The following is a 15,046-nucleotide window of genomic DNA, read 5'->3' as shown; positions in this document are numbered from 1 at the left end:
TTTCTATAATGTGGCTGTTAACGCATGACAAAAACCCTCGATGGCAAAGTGCGACAAGCAAAAATGATGCAACTTGTGGATTTTAATTTGGTCCTGAGAAAGGAGGCATGTCTGCTTCCCTTCAGCACAGGTTCAGCAACACCGAGGCTCCCTGCACAAGGAGTTTGCTAAGCCGTCTCTAGCCATGACGTTATCTCACAACAGGTGCCGAGGCAGCCGCCGTCCCCATGGAGATAAGGTGACGGAGCCGGGGAAGGCAGATCAGTTCTAGACCAAAGGTTAGCCTCTTCCAGGGCTCGAAGTGATCCAGCTTTTCTGGAAATGAATGAGGCAATCCCTTTCCAGTCCAGGCGGCCAGGACTGCTCTGACGATAACAACCCCCCTCTTCGTACCACAAACCCGTTTTAATGAACCCCGGGGAGAATTCCCGCGGGGCAAAGGCCGAGGGTGCAGCTGCGGAAGGCACGGTCTGCCGGGGAGGGCCGGTGCAGCCGCCGCGGCCGCCGGCAGATGGCCCCCGCCGCAGCGCCGACCGGCGGGCTCGGCCGAAGGAGGGGCCGGCGTCGCCGCGCTAAACCTCCGAGCCCGCTGCCCTCCTCCTCCTCCCTCGCCGCGATGGCTTCCTAAGGGCGATGCTCCCGGCCGCCACCGCCAGCACCTCCCCGCTCTGTCGCCGGGTGCTCGGTGGGCGCGGGCGAGGGGCGGCTCCCGGCGGCTCCCGCGCGGTTCGGGGGCCGGGCCGGGGCGCGGGCTGCAGCTCTCCCGGGGCGGGGGCAGCCGCCGCCTCCCGGTGCCGGGCGGGGGAGCCGGGCGGCGCGCAGGCGGGAACGGGGGAGCCGCTGCGGGGGCCGCCGTGAGCCCGCAGCGCCGCGCCTGACGGCCGCCCGCGGACCATCCATCCCTCCCTGGAAATGCCGCTCCTGGCCGCGCCGGCAGCCGCGGGCGGCATGTAGCGCGGGGGGAGCGGGCTCCGCGGGGGCGGGAGAAGCCCCTTCCCTCCGCCCGCGCTCGCAGCCGCGCACACACCCCGTGCTCCGCAGCGAGGCGCACGGCCGGCCCTCCTCCTCCCCCGCCCGCTGGGTGCATGCCCGCCTCGCCCGGCGCAGGGACGGCGCGCCGCTGAAGCAGCCCCGCCGCCGGGCACCCCCGGGCGCCGGGCAGCGCCGCCGCCATGGCCGAGGAGAACTCCGACGTCCCCAAAGAGTTGATCGGTAAGGGACGGGGCATGGCGGCGGGGATGGGGGCTGCGGGGTCCCCGGCGAAGGTGCTGCGGGGGCAAGTTTGGAGGCCGCCGTGCGCGGGATGCAGCGCTGCCGGAGACGGGGCTGGGTCTGTGGAGCCGGGGAAGCGCGGCGGGGCCGGCCGGGGAGCCCGGGGGGCTCCGCGCGGAGCTGGAGGGACTCGGAGGAGCCGGCGGGGGGCGGCGAGGCCGCGTTGCTGCGTGCGGGGAATGGGCGGGCGGGGGCTGCGGGGCTGCGGCGGGCAGCGGGGAGGCGGCCGCGGGCAGGGGCTGAGCCCTCGGGCGCCGCGGCGGGTGCGGTGTGTGTCCCCGCTCCGCAGCGGTCTGTCCAGGGTGCCGGCCGGCTGCGAGCGAGGGCAGACGCGCTGGGAAGCTGCTCCGGCTCCCCGCACCGCCGCCCGCCCGGGGCACGTCCTCGGTGCGCCTCAGCCTGGCGGTACGGGCTGCTGCTCCACTCGGTGCTTTTTTATTTATCCTCCCGGGTTTTGCGTAGTTTAAGAATCGCTTTCCTCTGGACGTAGGAGGGATGAGGTTATATGTAATTGAAGTTTTATGGCCCCATGCACACGAGCCCACATCCTGCGTGGTATACGCTTAGGAACTCAGGTGATGGTGAGGACCCTGAAAATGTTGTCACTGCTTTTGGGGAGCTTCCAACAAATGCATCATTACACACGCGGCATGTGTGTAACCAGTGTCATTTGGGGATAACAGGTCTGATGCTCCAGGCCCTCAGCTAGCTACCTTGTTCAGGCCGAATTTTCTTTGGTTTTGCCTGTTGAAGAACTATCTAAAGATCTCACCAGCATTGTAATAATTTAAAATGTTGTTTTAAGGACAGACGGAAACAGAAATTTGTCGGGCAACAAGGTATATGTGGCATTGAATACAATCCTTCAGACCTTATTTAAGCAATTTACATTGTTACATTTCCTTCAGTTTTATTTCCTTCAGGTTCAGTCAGCAAGTGGTTTTAGCATTTATCAAATATTGGTGAAATCTAGGTGGACATTTGCAGCTGCTGCAGATTTTTTTTTTCTGTAGAGTCAAAATAACTCAGTCCTTTTCCAGTCCTTTTGGTCTCCAAACCATGTGCTTTACATGAGAGACTGTAGTCTGTAGCTTACTGCTAAGAGAAGTGATGAGCTGGGAAGAGTTCTAGGAGTAGCTATTGTTAAAACCATGAAGTTTTCCTATTTTCAAGTGTCCAGACATGTTTGAGGTGGTAATACACAGTATTTCTTACTCTGCATCGGTCTGCACTCTAGTGTTTTAGGTGAGGTGTGCTGTGTACTACAGGGAAGAATAAAGCGAGCATCTTCACACATCCCCTCTTCTGGTGGCTTTGAACAACCTGAAGAATTACCCCTCCCCATCCTCAGCCCTGTTGCCCTGCACCCACTCAGCTTGATTTGTCAAGGTGTTCTGAGGTAGGGGGATCTGTTCATGTAGATTGGTTTAATTTCTAGCTGTATTTTGGTGTCTGCATGTTAAAAGTTAATCTTTAAATAGGCTCTTTGTAACAATGATGTTTTGAGAGCAGGATGAAAAGACATGCTTTAACGAGGAGTGATTGGAGTGTGGAGATTAAACTGGGGGTAGGAGTGTTTTGAGCTGCAGTTTTTGTTCTGTTACTTCCCGTGTGACCTTTGTCAGATCTCGTAGGTCATATTCTTTAAAGAAACCCTCTCTTATTGTTGGCTTACCTGGATCCACTCTTCCCAGGTGTGGATGTTCAAAGCCTCCAGCATTGGAAATGGATGAACACTTTAAAATGTGAACCTTAATGTTATGTTTCCATCTCAGTCTGAAAATTTACTTCATGAGTCCACTTGCCACCCAGTGTGGAGGGAATTGTCTTCAGTCCCATGGAGAGTATCTGTGAAATCTCTACCTTATCTCTGAAGTAGTGTTTCTAGCCCTTTCAGGCAGACAGAGCCTTGTGAGGAGCTGACATCTTGATGATGCTTTATGCAGTCTGGGCTCCCAGGCCCCGTCTCTCCCTGTGGCTTGTTGGAGTAAGAGTGCTGGAGCTGAGGGCTTGCAGTCATTCCCACTTCTGCTGCATGGGACCCGTGGGACAGCAAAGGGAAGCATGTCTCTCCATGCAGGTGTGTCAGGAGGAAGTCCCCTGCTAGATGTAGGCACTTGGAGCTGTTTGTGGGAGAGGAGAAACCAAAAAGCACAGGCTGCACGTGGAGGTAAAGTAGCAGAGACAGCAGCAATACCTTCTGCGAGGAGACGGGACTTGGTGAAAAAGACTCTACAGTCAGCTTGCTTCCGAGTTCCCGAGCAGGGGCAGAAAGGCCAGAATTGGACATTACCCATGGGAGAGGAAGCCTTGGGGGAGCAGGTCACATCAGGCTGGACTTTCTCCCGGGTTTCGCTTACCTGGCTGCTCTGGGATCTCGCAGCCTGGCTCTGGACCAAGCGGTTGCCCCGGGAGCCGGCCGCGCTGGCTGCCTGCCACCGGGGCTGCGCGGCTCGGGACAGGCTTCTCGCTGGGCAAGCCACTGCTACCGAGGAGCTTTTGTTTCCTGGTAGGAAAATTAAAATTCCTGGGGAAAACATGCCGATTCTGCAGAAAGAGCTCTTTCTGGTGAAGAGTATCTCCGACCAGCCACGTTTCTGACTTGCGCACCCTTCTGCCCTGCAGGCAGAACGCTGTGGCCTGGGTTAAACATCCAGGCTTAATAAATGGTGTGTTGTTTGTGCTAATGTCTTCTGACTACCGGATGAAAATTGTGCAGAAAAGCGCTATACAGAGCACTATAATTAAAAGCCTTAGGAATAGCCTATTATCTTTCATTTTTGCTTTTAAACTTAAGCGTGCCCGAGGGCAAAGTGTATGTGTCTGGAGAGGGTGGAGACAGATGCCTGTTGTTGGGCTGGAAATAGGTTAATGTGTTTAAAAGATTTCATTCTCGTTCTCTTTCAGTGGGGGCTGGGGAATGAAACTTACGGAAGGTGCCAAATTGGCTCTTCTAGATGAACTCCTCTGTTTATCTCTCAACTACATCAGTGTCAGTAGGTGTGTAAGCTTTCTAGACACAGTTCCCTGTGGGTATGTTCCTTTCAGGCCAGGCTGCAAATGTTCAGGGAAAAAGCTGGTTCGTGTCATACTCAGCAGAGACTATGTATACATGTGTGTGCATGTACATATTAAAACGTTATAGCAACTAATGTAACTTTGGTGTTGGCACCATGGGGTGGCTACGTTGTTGCTGGGATTTTGACCAAGACCAGTGTTGCCTTCACAGCATCCTCTGCATAGCTGCCAGGTGTTACTATCTGGAAGTCTGCTTGGTTTGCTTTGCTACTTCAATGCACAGAGTGCAAAATGTGTGAACAGTTGCTCTTCCATTGCCTGACCCATTTAGCCTCCTTGATATTAACAGGAGACTGAAATTTGTGCAATGCAAGGAGCTAATTTGCTTTAGCAAGCTTTTCAGGTACAAAGAATAGCAGCGAGGAATTTGTTGTATTTTTCCAGAATGGAGCTAAGCAGTGCTGTGGCTTGTCTTGGGAATGCTTTTGATATGTAAGTAGTGCTGTAAAAAAAAAAAAAATCAAATTGTTTTTAGAATCCAGGCATATGACATCACTTATCCTATCACAGTAGACACAAATTATTGCGTAGATGACATACTTAGAAAATTTTACTTGTGTTAGGTTGTGTTTAATACTTGTGCATGTGTATGAGACTTCCATGAGTGCAAGCAGTTGGACAACATAGCTCTGAGTCTTAGTGAAAACTCAACAGTGGCTTCTGTTTCCTTCTTGTGCTGACACTAAAGGTATTTAATTAAGGTATTTTCTTTTGTTTCAGAAAGTGTCAGGGATGTTATTGGGAGGAAAATCAAAATTTCTGTCAAGAAGAAAGTAAAGCTGGAAACCAAGGGAGATAAAGTGGATAACAAAATATTGGTAAGTACAATAGAATGATAGATTACATATGCAAAGGACAAGCCAGTATCTTTTCAGAAGGCATTAATTCTCCTCTGGAAGTATTCTTTGAACTTTGTGTGTGCCATAAGATGTCCATGTAATTTATTTTCTTACTTTTTCTTGCTTTCATGATAACCTGCATAGGAAGTTGGTGTCCAGCTGTATACACACACTTGTTTATCACATATGTTGTGGACTGATGATAAAGCAAGCTATTATCAGAACCTGTTCTAAAATATTTTGCTGCCTTTGCTGGTTAGGTTTCCTGTTTACATCCATAAGAGTTTTAAGTGGCCAATAAATGCAAAATGAAGTGTGTAGAATTAATTTTGAGAATGTGAAGCTGTTATGCAGTGAAGAGCAACAGTAAAACTGTTGGGCTTTTTGAACTCAAGTGACTATTTGTGTTTTTTGGTATTCTCTGTTAAGTCATACATCTGCATTTTAAAAGAAATGCTTAAAGTGGTAGATTCTAAATTGTTCTTAAAATTCTAGTTGAGGAGTGTCAAATTAATCTCACTTAAGTATGCTTTCCTGTTCTCCCAAGAACAGTTTTGCTGGACTGTCTTGATAGGAAGAAAGCTGTGGTAATGAGCCTCTACATTTGCATACTATCTTGAATATGCAGAAAGGCATGGAACTGTATTTCCTTGCTCTTTTAATACATTTCTGTCAGGAGAACTCTTAGAGTAACCAACACAAATAAGTACAATGCTGCCATAATATTTTGCAAGATATTTGAGATTTGGTGTCTTGTGCTCATGCTGTTTTATATTTGAAAGTTTTGTTGCCAAAGCTGTTATTACAGATATTGGGTACATCCTCCTTGCAGATGTGCTATTTTGTCTTTCAAAACTGCAACTTTTTATTCACTTCTGAATTATCTTCTTAAAGTGTGTGTTGCTATCCCTGGGCATTAAGGCTGTAGATAATGGCTCACTTTTCTGTGAGAGCCACTACTTAAAGGAACTTGAAATATTTTCTGCTTAATATCTACCCATGTTATATCTAGTTCCTTGATTTACGGTTTCTGTACTGGAAATAGATGGAATATGTGAATGTTGATTGATTGTCTCTATTTATTTGAAAGCCGTGTTTATAGGGAAGGCTGACAGGTTTCACTGAAGTGGTTACACTTGATCAACTCTTTGACTTACATGGAATCATAACTATTATCAATAGTGAAATATATTGTGGATATACTGAAATACTGTTCTGATCTGATGGGACCAAGAGAATGTCAAGCTTTGAATCATCAATGAGGTTTCCGAGGGATGTACTACTTGGCAGTAAAATGCCTAAATATGATGACTTGGGTGGTTTTTCTCTCTTTAATCTCTTAAGCTCTTAGGTGGGGGGGGTCTTTCACCTTCCATGACTAAAGAGGTACTGAAAGGGAGAGAACCTTTCACAGGGTCATGAGTTAGTGAGCACTACTTGTGTACATATATGTAGGTTTCAGTGCACAAGAAAAGTGTTTCAGGGAAATGATTTACTGGATGTCGTCTGGTGTAACCACTTATTCTTTGATGCAGAAATGCAGGGGATTTATATTGGTGGGGAAAAAAACCTATTTCTTCTTGGAGAAATTGATTATTGATTGCTGGAAATGGATTTTGTGTTTTCCTTAGCCATAGAAGAAAACTGCTTTTTGTGAAGCTGCACAAATCACTAAAGATGCCTTTTTTACAATGTTTCTCTGTGTAAATCTTTATGTGGGATTGTTTTTGGTTTTTTGTTTTTTTGGTTTTTTTTGTTAGTTTGGGGTTTTGGGTTGTTTTTGTCATTTTGGGGAAGGTTTTTTTCTTTTTTGCAGAGGTGCTGAATGTTGTCTGCTGTGGCAAAGGCCTGTAGAGACTGTGGTTCATTTTGGGGATGCAAAGTTCTATGAAATGCAGAATGCTCTGAAAAAAATGACACCAGAAACACCTTAAGTTTGGTACCTCAGATTAATGGAGACTTTTTTGCCTTACTGTGTCAGCACAGTCTCACTTCTTACCTGTGTAGTAGAGGACATATACCCTTCTCTCATCAAAAGAGTGACACTGAAAATAAATAACCTTGCTTCAGAAGTGAGTGCTTAATACTAAATGCAACAGGAAATCTGCCTGCAAAACTAAGAATTTTTGTACTCTGAGCTGGAACTTAAAGGTTTTCAGTAAATAATGCATATAGCCGTGTTCCGACCGGAGCGGGTAAAACCAAGTTGCTGTGCTTTGGGTGAGCCTGTCAAATGGAATGCTGAATGAAGTGTTGGCAGAAAAAGCAGTTCAGTAATTAAAGACTGTATCCTTAAGTGAATGCAGCAGAGGGCTCAAATGTGATCGCATGGGCAACCTTCATGCCAGCACTCCTTGACTCCCAAGAGCTTCGTTTTGAAACATTCATCTTCTGAGTACTGTCTCTTGAGTGCACATGTGGCAATGGATTGTTTTGAGATTTTGGGTTGAATTTATTAGTAGTTGCGTGTTTATAAGCAAATTAGATGCCATGCTTTGGGTCCAGCACTTAATAGGGAGAAAATAGCAGTTGCCCTCATCTAGGTAACCCCAGAGCTGTTGTGAAATGTGCTCATGGCTTTAGAGGAGGCTGATCACAGAGGCTGGCACTGAGCCCTGACACCCAAATCTGTGCTTTAATTAAATGCTCTCTCATCCTTTATTCCTAGGAAAATCCAGCAAAATCAGTACCACTTTGAGCAAGGGAAATTATTTAAAAATGACTGCAGTTGGCAGGTAACTATAAAAACACTTGACTGCTGGCCCTGTTGTTCACAGTGTATTCAAGGTGCAGAGTACTAGAATATGGATGCAACTGTATGCTTGAATCACTCTGCTATAGGAAATTCCTCTGATAATTAAGATGGAAAATAGAATCTGAGACTACAGAAAAAACAGAGCAAAACCCCATGTGTTGCTTGAAATAGGATCCCAGTATTAAACTGGTGAAGTTGGTGGATAAAGACCATGCCTGCCTTAAGATGCTTTGGGTGCCAGAGTTTGGAAATTGTGTCTAGGAATTTTGATATAAACCAGATTTTTTCAGTCTGCACAAGTAGTTTGCTGCCTCCGTAATCTCAATCTGCAGTTATTTATTTTTTAGTTAGTCATAATGATACAAAACAGAAAACATCATGAGCTGCCTGTGGTCTGCTGAGACCAAATCTCATGTGTTCGGGCAGCAAATGGGTATCCAACTCTGAAAAGGCAATAATCAGCTTGAACAGGCAGAAGAATCAGTCCTCAAGCGATTAGGGCTAAACCCCAGTCCCATCTGGGCACTCTGGCAGAGCCAGGCTGCACTGGGGAAAGTGAGGAAACATGGGGGCATATGGGAGACCTTGAAAGGTGACAAGGTGCCCCACAGGGCAAGCAGAACAGACATTGTGGGGCTCCCCAGCAGGGCACGGTGCCCCTGTGGGCCAGGGAGATGCTCAGCAGGACTGGGGTGGCAGCTGAGCTCCAGTGGTCCCCAGCGCTGCGGTGGTCCCGCTGGCTCTGTGGGGTGGCTTCAGCTGGGAAAGCCACCGAGCTCAGGGGTAGCTGTGGTGTTGCTCAGGCCAGAGGTGAGTGCCAGAGCTCTGAAGCAAGGTGGGGAGCCCTGGTCAAGGCTTGCTCCAACTTTTGGGGTCACATGCCTGTGTCATGTTGGCTGCAGGCAGCCCAGCTGTGGCAGAGCCCTTGAGCAGGCAGCTCCAGGTGGACTCAGCCAGAGGCAGAGTACTCCTGCAGAAGTGGACCCAGATGTGTTTGGCTTCAATGTGATGCTCACAACAGTATTCTTATTGGGTTAAAATAGATAAAGACGTCACTCTTTTCTAATCAGTGGAGGATTGCTTTGGTTTTGTGTGATTGTTTTATTCAAACTTGATTTTTTAACGAGGACAAGGTTTAAGGCATTACACTGAATGAGTGCCTGTGGTGTTTTTCCTCACACTGACAACTTCTGACCTTCTCTCCAGTTTTAGTTTAAGCTGATGGGTATGGAGAGGTCTCAGTTGTGATGATAAGAGGGGAGTGGGGGGAGACAGCCAGAAAAAAAAGAGAAGCTTTACACCTACTCCCTCTTCTGAGGCCCCACCTTTTGCCACCATAAGGGATCAGGCAGAATGCCCTGCGCTATCTATGAGATACTTCAGTATTTTCTTCTCTTTTTCTTTTTTTTTTTTTTTTCTTTTTTAATCCAGAAGACTCAGTGATTATCAGGTTATCATGTGCAGACAAATGCTTTTAGGGACTGGGCTTCTTAGTTTTGGTATTCATGGTGCTGCTTTTGCCTCCCCAAAATAGCCAAGATATCAGTATATAATTTTGTTGATTATTTCCTACTGCCTTTTCTTCCTCTCAGATTTATTGTAATTAGCAGCAAACACTGAGAAGTTAACAGGTGAGCTAAAACCAATATGTGAAATAACTGTGACCAACTCCTTATGAAATATTGATGTTTTTAAGAGTGATTCACGACAGGTTGGAATTCAGGATTCATCTTAATTTTTGTCTTTACTATTAGAAAAAGAGGCTATTCCTGCTCTAGTTGCCTTTGAGATTAGTTTTGCTTTCCAAAGTAGTACTATTTTAGACATAAAAGATAAAGAAATATTGCAAGTGGCCATGCTGTCTATATGTTTGGTCAGGTTTGTTTGCTTTGTTGCTTGGTTTATTTTGATTTTTTTGTTGTTGTTGTTTTCTTCTTAACCTTAAGGCTATAGAATATTGTGATGTGGCATAGTGACCAAAAGCACTTTATTAGGAAATCCCATTGAGGAGTTTGTTATGCTTCTGCCCTCAGTCGTTTACATTCTCTTTGTTAAAATATCAGAGTGCTACTTCTGAAATTGAGACAGTTGCTTTGGCAGGTGGCTCTCCTTAAAATGTACTGTATGCCCAACATAAATTCACTGGGAGCAATTCACATGTCCTTGTCACTTTCTCTGGGACATATGTTTCCATGGGCTTTTAAAACAAAAAACTGAGTTGACTCCTGTCAAAGAAGTTTATATTTTTTCTATGCACATGGTCTGAGATTTCATGTTCTGCTATTAAAGACTCTCTTATAAAGAGTGGAATTGTATTTAAAAAATAAAATGTATGTGTTTGCTTTCAAAGGAGCAATTATGGCCATTCTGTGTGCTCTCTATGTGGCTTCTGAATACTGCTTGAACAATGTGGCTGACTCTCATGAAGCAATGGAGAAAAGCCTGAGCTCCTCTGCCTGTTCAGCTATCAGGGTGGCAGTCTCCAGGTGGAGGCAGTAGAATTTTGCACTGTCAAACTACATTGGGATTAAAAGCTCTGGTGCTTGTTTTCCATTGCTCATCTTTTGTCTTGAACCATCCGTGATATTCACTTTGAACAGAGATGAATTTCACATCCTGCCTTAAAAAATATGCACTTCTCTTAAACCACTAAGAGCATGAAGCTCACAGGGTTGTCTAAGGTTGGTTTTACATAAAATGTGTGCAATCTCACACGTTATATCATGACAGCTGGTGTGTGATAATGATGTTAAATAGGGACATTCTTTAAAAATAATGGTGTTTCCTCTTCCCTGCCCAGAATATTGACTGTTATGACATATATCTTAAGTGTGTCTTTATGAAGATGAAAGGATGTTGGTACATCCCTCATGTCAGGAAATCTAAGTGAAGTGAGGTAGGGTAATCAAAAAATACTTACATGTGAAAATGTATTTTAATACATTTACAAGGTGCCTCTTAGAGAGCAAATAAACTGTGGCCTGTAAGATTGCTACAAAAAACTGAAATAAGAAGAGTACTGCAGGAAATAGAATTTATAAATTCACTCATGCAGTTGCATATGTTTCCAAAATAGGAAACATTTAAAACAAATACACATGTGCAAGTTTCATTGAAATTTACATTTATGTTATATACTGATCCATAAGGTTACTTTTGACTGGTGGGAAAATTTACAGATCTAGCATTCTGGAGTATTGTGTCCAGCTCTGGGACCCCCAGAGCTGTTGGAGTGAGTCTCCCCAGGGATTCTCCCCTCTACTCCATGCTTGAGACCTTGTCTGAAGTGCTGTGTGCAGCTCTGGGGCCCTCAATGTAAGGACATGGACCTGGAGTGAGTGCAGACCAGTACCATGAAGATGATCAGCGGGCTGGAGTACGTCTCTTATGAAGGTAGGCTGAGAGAATTTGGGTTTTTCAGCCTGGAGAAGAAAAAGCTCCATGGAGACCCTATTGCAACCTTCCAGTACTTAAAGTGGGTTTATAAGAAAAATGAAGTAAAATTTTTTAACAGGACCTGTTGTGATAGGAAAAGGGGGAATGGTCTTAACCTAAAAGAGGGTTAGTTTGGACTAGATGCAAGGAAGAAATTTTTTATGATGAGGGTGGTGAGGCACTGGAACAGGTTGCCTGGAGAAATTGTGTCTGCCCCATTCCTGCATGTGTTCAAGGCTAGGCTGGATGGGACTTTGGGCAACCTGATCTGGTAGAAAGTGTCCCTGCTCCTTGCAGGGGGTTGGAATGAGAGGATCTTCAAGGTCTCTTCCAACCCAAATTGTTCTATGGTTCAATGATTCAGTGGTTCAATGAATTGCTGGTGGTAGTGCATGTGAGTTTAGAAATTCAAGATGATTTCTTGCACCCAGTATGTTCCTTCCATGCTTTGGGAGGACCAAAATACAGTTTGTTTCTTCTCCCTTTCTTTAGTTCTGGGCAACTGGTACAGGCAGGGAAAGGAAAGAAAAAGGGACTCCTTTTTCAGTGCCCTTAAGTACCTGCTGTTGTCCTGGCTCTTGTACTTCGCATTTTAACACTCACCTGCAATTTTCTGGAAGGAGAAAATGTGGACATGATCTCACTCTTAGCATGCTCTGGTTTTCTGTACACAGCTCTAACAGTTATTGGGGTAAAAAAAAGTGGTGGGAGGGAGGAATCCACTGTGGCTCTGAATTGATCATGGAATCTTTCTTCCTGTCAATTTTTTTGTAACCCAATTAGAAAGCATTTCCTTTTTAAACTGCCACACTCTTTCTACTTCTCTTGCTGAATATATAATGTACCAAAGTGGTTTGCTAATGTGTTTTTGCTTTGAGAGGCCTGACTCCTTGCTACCATTATTTATGAAATGGAGCCTTCACTGAAGGCAAGGATTTTCACTGAAATCTGTGCATAAAAGAGGCAGAAGACTGATTATTACATAAAATTTCCCTAAAGCTGAAAATGAAAAATAGAAAATTATCATTAGGGTCAGCTTCTTGTCTCAGTCACTCTTTGCCATTGGTGGCTTTTATTTCCCCAAGAGAGAAGACTTGGAGGGGAACATAATGTGTTATTTGGTAGACGTATATTTGTGTGGGGTTTCTTTTTTTTTTCTTTTTTCCTATTACAGCTTGTTTAATCTGCCTGACTTACTTTAACAAAAGACTTCTCATGCAGAGAATGTGGTTTACTTTGGTGTAAGTAGTGTGAAGGAGGACACAGTAAACTTGAAAATAGCTGCAAGGGCTCCTAAGTGAAAAGTTAGTGCAGTGTACTGTGAAAAATGCTTCTTGTTGCTCGGAGTCCCTCTCTTCAACCATTCTTGTGGTGGAAAAATTGGTGAATGCCACTGATTTGTTTGATTATTAAAATACTTTAGCTCACCTAGAATTCTTTTTTTTTTTTTTTCTCATGGTAATTTAATTCTCTGTAAAGTAATTACAGGTCCAGGATAGAAAATTATCTAGAAAATTATCCTTTAAATTTAGCTGCTGCTAGTGGTGTTCTGTACAGCTACCTGAATCCCCAGGCTGATTTCTGCCCTTGGTCCTGTCTCATCTCTCCCCATTTCTGAAAGGCCTACTCTGTGTCAACTCATGAATGATATCTTTGTCTTAGTGATAGCTTCCCTAATTTGTTTATTTCAGATGATAAACATTTAGGATATAAAATGTTGTTATAAGAGGCAGATTCTTATAACCCTACACTCCTGAAACAGATTTAACCAAATTAATTGGCCTGCTGGATGAGGGAAGAGAGACCCTGGCTCAGGGAGTTGGGGTTGCAGAATAAGATCTGAATAGCTGTGGCATGTGAAATTTAAGGCTAACACAACAAAACAAGTTTCTGCTATGAAGCTCAGAGAAGGAATCACATTGCTGGTGTTGATACAAATTAAAAGGGTTTGTGGGTCCTGTGGGGCTATTGGAAAGTGTTTGCAGGGTAGAAACTGTCATCAAGTGAGGAGTAGCTCTTATTTGAACAGGTTACATCTCTGATCTTCCTTGCAAAGTAACCTTTATAAAAAAAATACAGTAATTGTGGTCTGGGCCTGTCAGTGTGGATGTTGTGCAGCTTATCCCCTTGGCTGACAAATGACACTCATATCCCTGCATAGAGTAGAAGGCCTGTGTGACAGCAGGATGGGCTTCAAAGTGTGTACTTGGAGATAGAAAACAGAAGAGGAGATGCTGGGTCTATATTCCCCTCAAGATTTTCATCCTGCATTACATTTTCAAGTGGTGCTTGTTTCTGTGCTTTTTAGATCGGTCGATAACTGATTTTCCCCCCTTTCCACAGCTGAAGCAGTGGTTAGCAGCATGCTGCCTGTGAGGTAGACAGTGGTGTGCTTGGGATGTCTGGAAACACTCTTAGCCAGGTCTTAGGAAGCTGAGGTCATTTGGAGCAAGCCATTTCCACTTTGTGCCTCTAAGATGCTTGCCACAGGCATGTCTTTATGGAGCAGCCACCTAAGGTATACATCTCTTGAACTGGGGTCATTCCCTTGTACCTAAGACTTGTTCAAACCACTGCTTTTGTAGAACTCCATGAAATATTGAGGATTTGAGCAAAGTTATAGACACCTACTTCTTGGGCCCAGGGAGCAAAACAAGAGGGTGAGATGGCTGCTGCAGGGCAGTTTCTACTCAGATTTGGTTAGGAGGAAGTGAATGCCTGTTGACTCCAATCTGAATTGGGAGACGGGGCACTGCTGTGTTTGTTCAGGGTCAACCTTTGAATGAAAAGGCTTCTCCCTCTCTGCCTTGAAGACCTCTAGCAAGACTGAAACTATTCACATGAAACTATTGATAGAGGGAAAGCCTTTCAGAGGCTCATCTCTTAACAAACACTAGAGGCCGATGCTTAAGAATGATACCTTTTACAGCCATGTATGTGAGCCTCTACTCCAGTGTGAGCAGCCTTAGGAAGGGAGCAGTGAAGGTAGGTCAAAGCAGGTTTCTAGTGCAGCTGGCTTTAGATGGCAATCTCTTCTTTTGGTATTTACAACGTTGCAAGTAAATATTTGAAGAAGTATTAGCTTTGTTAGGTACTGGTGCTTTGTTGAGTAATAATTTCTGCCACCTTGGTAAGTTTATTCATATCCCAAAACTAAATTCATAGCATGAAAAATGAATTATAACTATAACAAGCAGCTTTCTTGACTGTGCTATTCTTCATATCTGCACTTTGCAAGTGTCAGAAAACCATAGGCTTTCTCTTTTCTCATCGCAGGAAGGTGCTGAAATCCCTGCGTTTTTGGTAAAGTATATTGATGTACTCTGTGTACAATTGTTGCATACACTATGGGTATCTTTATGCACTCTTTCTTACCTTGTGTCTTCCTTTTTACTGTCTGTCCATATCCTCTGCTTCAAAAAGTCCCTGGAAGCTTTCCCATGTGTCTAGGAAGGGATGGGACTGGGATTTGCTTTGTCAGGACTGGGATTTGCTTTTTAGTTTACCTTTTCTCACACTAGTATGCCTATTTTTCTAACAGCCCATATTCCCCCACTTCTGTTTCCTTTCCTTACAGAGATAAGACAAATATCCTCAAATTCCTTAGTATCCTTGCAAATACAGGAAGGATGGACCAAACATGATGCTGCTATGCTAAAAAATATTG

General features: G+C 45.0%; 1 protein-coding gene across 9 annotated transcripts in view; it reads left to right on the top strand.

Moving 5' to 3' along the window:
* The first annotated feature begins 868 nt into the window (after positions 1 to 868).
* CARMIL1 (capping protein regulator and myosin 1 linker 1) overlaps positions 869 to 15,046 on the top strand; it is a 195,039-nt gene continuing 180,861 nt past the window's right edge. For 2 of the 9 annotated variants that reach the window (XM_085571834.1, XM_085571833.1), the window contains exons 1-2: positions 2,697 to 3,781; positions 5,071 to 5,168. In XM_085571834.1, the coding sequence (XP_085427960.1) occupies positions 3,337 to 3,781; positions 5,071 to 5,168 (543 nt within the window). In that variant the 5' untranslated portion in view covers positions 2,697 to 3,336. Of the gene's footprint in view, positions 1,213 to 2,509; positions 2,672 to 2,695; positions 3,782 to 5,070; positions 5,169 to 15,046 lie in introns of those variants that run through there. The other 7 variants (XM_085571839.1, XM_021528664.4, XM_021528668.4 and 4 more) reach the window with 7 other exon arrangements.

Source organism: Lonchura striata, chromosome 2 (assembly GCF_050655825.1).
Source record: "Lonchura striata isolate lonStrDom1 chromosome 2, ASM5065582v1, whole genome shotgun sequence".
NCBI classification, from domain to species: Eukaryota; Metazoa; Chordata; class Aves; order Passeriformes; family Estrildidae; genus Lonchura; species Lonchura striata.
The sequence above is the reverse complement of the archived record's forward strand: the minus strand, read 5'-3'. Positions and strand labels throughout refer to the sequence as shown.